At 34.2% G+C, this 6,562-nt stretch overlaps 1 protein-coding gene across 3 annotated transcripts in view; it reads left to right on the plus strand.

The window, feature by feature from the left end:
* The first annotated feature begins 1,862 nt into the window (after positions 1 to 1,862).
* The window catches only part of LOC107002928 (mitogen-activated protein kinase homolog NTF6), a 14,726-nt gene continuing 10,026 nt past the window's right edge, over positions 1,863 to 6,562 (plus strand). For all 3 annotated transcript variants that reach the window (XM_027913134.1, XM_027913135.1, XM_027913136.1), the window contains exons 1-6: positions 1,863 to 2,272; positions 3,050 to 3,179; positions 3,453 to 3,590; positions 4,816 to 5,148; positions 5,499 to 5,682; positions 5,778 to 6,017. In XM_027913134.1, the coding sequence (XP_027768935.1) occupies positions 2,112 to 2,272; positions 3,050 to 3,179; positions 3,453 to 3,590; positions 4,816 to 5,148; positions 5,499 to 5,682; positions 5,778 to 5,950 (1,119 nt within the window). In that variant the 5' untranslated portion in view covers positions 1,863 to 2,111 and the 3' untranslated portion in view covers positions 5,951 to 6,017. The remainder of the gene's footprint in view (positions 2,273 to 3,049; positions 3,180 to 3,452; positions 3,591 to 4,815; positions 5,149 to 5,498; positions 5,683 to 5,777; positions 6,018 to 6,562) is intronic.

Below are 6,562 nucleotides of genomic sequence, written 5' to 3' on the forward strand. Positions count from 1 at the left end.
TTGGAGTTCTTTTCTAACTAATTTTGTTTCTTTTTAAAAGTAGAATACATTGCTTAAATAAAAGTTAAACTTTTAAATATTAATATATTAATTTTTAAATTCAGATACACTTTTTAAATATCATTCAATTTATGTCTAAACGATCATTTCAATGCATAATGTTAAAAAAAAAAAAGCATTACGTTTAATTATCATGCACTTTCTAACCATACTTTCCATGTATATCTTTTCTGATAAGATTAGATGGAAATAAGTTACAAAAACCTACACGAAAATAATACAAGTCGTTTTCTTTTTTCTTTTCTTGTTATTTTCTTCTTCTTTTTGAGTTTTGATTGTGGAATCAAAGTAATTAAATTAGTCAACTTTTGGTAGGTGTCCTCTTTAATTACCATATATAAGATAATGATAAATTTAATTCTTACAATATACCTTGACTTTAACGCAAGCAATGACCTAAGAAGAAGCTATAATTAAGGTAGCTCAAGAATGTTGGTTGAGTTGTTAACGATTAAGATCATTTAAAGATATTTTCTCATTAACGATTAGTGTTGATGAATTGTGTTAGTCGATCTCAAAAAAATAAATAACAATTTTTTATTCTTAATAATTAGGGATAGATTCAAAATTTAAAGACAGATAAAGATGCATATTAGCTAAAACATATTATTACTTTATTCAGTAAGTTCATTAAAACCACATAAAATTAGTATATTAATGTATAAAAATATGAATTAAATAAGGGCAACTTTCACATATAGCAAACAAAAAATTCATATTTGTATGCTATAGCAAAGTTTGCATAATTGTGCTCCATAGCAAACATAAAACTGTATAATTCGCTATACATATACAATTGTATAATTCGCTGGTCTAAATTGTACAATTCGCTGGCCTATTTCGCTGCAATTGTATAATTCGCTATCCTATTTCACTGCAATTGTATAATGCACAATGTATAATTCGCTGCCTATTTCGCTGCAATATTTGTAATAAAATTTGCTTTGCATACAATTGAATCAAAGTAAAATGTATGTATATTGCATAATTATAAGTGTATAGGAAGAAGATATATGTTTTTCTCTCGCTTTATACAAAAACAGAAACACAATATATACACTTCTGTTGTATAAAGCAAGAGAAAATTGTATTTCACTGCAATTGTATAATTCGCAATTGTATAATTCGTTGGCCTTTTTCGCTGCAATATTTGTATAAAATTTGCATTTGTCTACAATTGAATTGAAGTAAAATGTTTGTAAATTGTATAATTAAATGTATAGCACGAAGATATATGTTTTAGTATGTGTATATACAATTTTCTCTCGCTTTATACAAAACAAAAACACAATTTATACACTTCTGTGTATAAAGCGAGAGAGGCGAGTAGAGGGAGAGTGGCGAGCGAGAACGGGAGAGTGGCGAGCGAGATTTTTGGGAGAGAGGCGACTGGCAAACTTTGGCTAACGTTTGCTATGGAGCACAATTAAATCAAACCGTAGCTACTCCATTTATTTTAGGTTATTAGTTTGCTATTATATACAATTATCTCATTAAATAACCCTTATTGGTAAAACTTTTTACCCACGCCATTCAAAGTCGAAAAAAGGAACTAAGTAGATATTTCAAACCGCACACCCAACTTCTTTTGCGTCTTAGTGTGCCTAATAAAATCTCAAATTATATAATACAAAAAATTTCCAAAATTAACACATACCTAATAAAATCTTAATTATATGTTTAAAAAATTTCCAAAATTAACACGTACACACAATTATCCTTTCTCACCAAATAGGTGTCCGTCTAGTCTAACTTTAAATTTTATCATGTAGCAATTAATAATCACAAATTTCTTATTTTCTTATATATCGTATCCAACATAAATTAGGACGGACGGAGTAATACGGGGAGGGTGAGGAGGGAGGGAATCCCTTTCAAAATTCAAACTCAAAAAGCCCAACAAAAATCGGGTCGGTCCACTCATTTTGTATCCGTTCACACTTTTCCCCCCATAGCTTTTTTCTGCTATTTCTTTGAACAGAGCTCTGAGATTCTTCACATTCCAAATCGAATTCTGCCAGAAGCAAAAAAGGGTTACGAATAGAGCAAAAATGGATGCTGAAAACATTGAAAATTCAGTGGAAATCAAAGGAATTCCAACTCGGGATGGTAAATATGTTGAGTACAATGTTGTGGGTAACTTATTTGAAGTTACCTCAAAGTATGTCCCTCCAATTCAACCTGTAGGCCGTGGAGCTTACGGAATCGTCTGGTACTTCATTCATCCCTAAAGAACTCTTTTTTCAGCTCCAGGCTATTAGATTTTGATGTTGAAATTTGAAAAAGTTCAGTTTTTGAAGTTTGAATTTTTAAATTTGGATTTTTTGTGCCTAAAATTGAAAAATTGGTCTGAGGAAGTTTTGGGGAAATTGAAAACATTTGAAGATTAGATTTTTAAAATTTGAATTCCCGAAATCTATGGCCAAATGCTAGCTGAATTTACAGAGATAGAATTCAGGATTTAGAGGGTGGTACAGAAAACGTGGCATGTCTATACATAGTTGAATTGAAATCAATGGGTGTAGTTAAACCTGCTGCAAGACTCTTTTGGGTGTGTAAATTGCGGATTTAGGATTTAAAGTCAGTTGGGGGGTTCAAGTTTGGTGTTGAGGCACACAAACATAATCTGAGCTGATAAAAATGAATGCATCTATCCTGGATCCGCTCATGTGTGTGCATTTTGGATATCGAAATTTCCTGAAGTTGGTGCTTTTGTTAGAATTTTGGGGTTTTTGTGTGTACTCCCATAGCTCATATGTATAGATGCATGTCTGATAAGCCTCGAAAGAATACAAAATAATGCGATGATTGGGTCATATATTGAGACCCTTTTTCGGTTGTGAGTAAAGTTGAAGTCTTTTGCCTTGGAGAGAATGAGAAACAAGTGACAAACTATAGGATTTATTTATGTTAATTGGGATAACTATGGTAAATTATTGATTTGATTAGATTGTGTCGCAAATTGACTTTTTGTTGGGTTTCCCTGCAGCTGTGCTACAAATTCGGAGACGAAGGAGGAGATAGCAATCAAAAAAATTGGGAATGCATTTGAAAATAGAATTGATGCAAAGAGGACCCTTCGCGAGATCAAACTTCTTTCTCACATGGATCATGAAAATGTATTGCAATCATTTGCTAACTAGTATAGTGCTTTATTTTAGAGAATTCATTTCGTCTCTCTTCACTCTTTTTCCAGTATATCTTTTATCAGCTTGTTCTGAGTGCTAATGGAATCTTAGGTGTGACTGTCATGTATCTACGGATAAAGACTATGTTTTCATCCAGAAGTGTCTGAAGCGAAGTTTATAACTTAGCCTCTAGTGTCTTCAGTACAATCTTTAATTTGGTTATCAATATTCCTATATATTGATATTGCTATACTGGTTTTGCAGGTCATCAAAATAAAAGATATAGTAAGACCACCAGACAGAGAGGAATTCAATGATGTGTATATTGTGTATGAGCTAATGGATACTGATCTGCATCAGATAATACGCTCTTCACAGGCCCTCACAGAAGATCATTGTCAAGTATGTATGCCTCTCTACTTATGCTCAATTTTCATTAAATTTTAAATAATGTATGTATAACGATCACTCTGTGACAGTTAGAAAATCCAATTTTGGTGTGAATAGAATGTCTTAGTAATTTGTTATACGTGCAATTGTAATTGACGCTTGATAAAAAGATCAAACTTGCTGGTTATGCTGATTACTGATTCTTTGTTTGATGATGTGCTATGAAGTTGCATACTGTGAAAATGGGTAGTTTTTCCCTGATCATAGTTACAAGTTTAATAAACTAGCATGTTTAAGGAAATATAGAAATGTGAAATTCTTCTTCAAATGGACTACTAAAGAAATAGTGCCACGTAAAGTGGAATGGAGGGAGTATCAACTTTCACTAGCTTGTTTATTAGCTGGTTTGTCGATGGTGTTTTTATTTTACAACCTCCTGTATCTGATGCTATTTGCAATTTATGCTTGTTTCCAATATAATTCCACATTTTCTAGTAACACAGGAGAAAATTTGAGAGTAATCTGAATAACATTGGTTATGTTTACTTGCATGCTGAAGGCTCAAACTGGATATTTTATCTAAGTTCAGCTTTTCCTTTTTCTTCTTTTGTGTTGAGCTGTGGAGACAACCTCTTGCAGAAATGTAGGTAAGCTGCGTATAAATAGACCCTTGTGTACCAGCTGTACCCCTGTACCCTGCGTATAGCAGGGTTTAGTGCACTGGGCTGCCTTTTTTTTGTGATGGCACCACAATTTATCAATTTCTCACCCTCTACTGCATACAGGTTTTCACCCACTAAAGAAAAAAAAAAGAACTACTATTGCCTGACCAAGCTTTTCCATATTTGTGCTGTCATAATTTATGCCTTAGTTTGGCCAATTTCCATGGAACCCGTCTTTATTAAATTGCATTGCTTGACGCTCGAGTCTTCAGTATCTCACTACTAGAAAGTGAATGATGGTTGTTTAAATTACTTTAGTCTTAATATTTGTTTCTCAGTGGGTCCGGTGCTCCATTGAGTTCGAATGGTGCATCACTGGCTCTTAGAGATTTCTCGGTTATAAAAAAAAATAAAGTATCTGCAAATTATCTTACTTGCAACTAGTAAAGCTGTTATTTTCAAATCCACACTTTATTGTTTTAATGTATGTGCTAGTTATATTGTGTATATTGGCACAATAGAATATTGAATTTGGTTTGGCAAAGTTTTGTAACATCCTGTTGATGCTTTTTCAGTACTTCCTCTATCAATTATTGCGTGGACTCAAGTATGTACATTCTGCTAATGTTCTTCACCGGGATCTGAAACCTAGCAACTTGCTACTCAATGCAAACTGTGACCTCAAGATCTGTGATTTTGGGCTTGCTAGAACTACTTCAGAGGCAGATTTTATGACTGAGTATGTTGTTACCCGATGGTATAGGGCACCCGAGCTACTACTTAATTGTACCGAATATACTGCAGCGATTGATATATGGTCAGTTGGTTGCATTTTGATGGAACTCATTAAGAGAGAGCCTCTTTTTCCCGGGAGAGACTATGCTCAGCAATTGGGGCTTATCATAAAGGTATGTCTGCTTACATGGATATGTTGTTGTATCTTATCCTTCTAAATTAGCCAGATATTACTCCCTCTGTTTCAAATTTGTGTCTTTGTTTACAGTAAAGAAGATTTCTGAATCTCGTGGTCTTAAAACATGTCATATGAGAAGTTTAAATTAAAGTTTCCATATTAGGAATGAGGTGTTGTTTTTGAAATATACTAAAAGAAAGTATGACAAACAAATTGAAACGGAGGGAGTAGTATATATATTCATTAACTAACACTAAGGCTCATCTATAGTTGATCAACTTGATTGTCATTGTCTTTATAGACTAACAATAAAGCCGGTTATGTTTCTCTTTTCTGTAAATTAAGTTATTAGGTTCACCGGAGGAGTCTGATCTTGGATTCCTAAGGAGTGACAATGCTAGGAAGTACGTCAAGCAGCTGCCTCAAGTTCCAAAGCAACCATTTTCCGAGCATTTCCCTGATGTGTCCCCTTTAGCCCTTGATCTTGCAGAAAAGATGTTGGTTTTTGATCCAGCTAAACGCATAACTGGTATGCTCTTTTGCAACTACTGCATCAAAAAAGTTACTTATCTAAACTTGTTTTTCTTACTCATCGATTCTTCTATTGATTTCATGTGCATACAGTTGAGGATGCATTGAATCATCCATTCATGATAAGTCTCCATGAGATAAACGAGGAACCAGTTTGCACTTCTCCTTTCAACTTCGACTTTGAACAAGCATCTCTAAGCGAGGAAGACATTAAGGAGCTCATATGGAACGAGGCTCTTAAGTTTGATCCCGATACAACCAAGTGATGATCCATACTATATTTCCTCAATAGCTTGTTTCATCAATGTCTGGAGTGTGATTTGGTTGTGGCAGGTTAGCCATTTGTGACATCTGTTTGATTGTTCTTTTAAGCTGAGCTTGGAGAGTTTGGTTTTCCTCCCTTCATACACGGGGTTGTTATAAGGGAGTGCGCGCATGATGGGGGAGTAATCGATGGATTCATATTCTACTCAAGAATCCTTCCCCCCCTCGAAATTTTCTGTAAAAAAATGGAACTAGTCGTTTTCTGTTTACAAACTCAAAACTGTTTGTAAACAAAATCATAGAACAAAAGAACAATAAGGATGAAAAAAAGGAAGAAACTAAAGTGTTGTGCGGAATTCGATATAATACGAGAAAATATGAACGCGAAAAATAAGACAACAGATTTACGTGGTTCACCAATAAATTGGCTACGTCCACGGAAAAGAGGGAGAGCAGTTTTATTATGGAGAGGCAAGAACAGAATTACAGAATAGGGTTTGCCATAGCGTCTATATATAGTGCTAAGCTACGCCCTAACAGGCTTGGGCCCAACATACAGAATTGACAGATAATTAAGGGCCCAATACAACAACATTGTATACCGTCGGGCCGGG

This window comes from Solanum pennellii, chromosome 11 (genome assembly GCF_001406875.1).
Source record: "Solanum pennellii chromosome 11, SPENNV200".
In the NCBI taxonomy this organism is placed as follows: Eukaryota; Viridiplantae; Streptophyta; class Magnoliopsida; order Solanales; family Solanaceae; genus Solanum; species Solanum pennellii.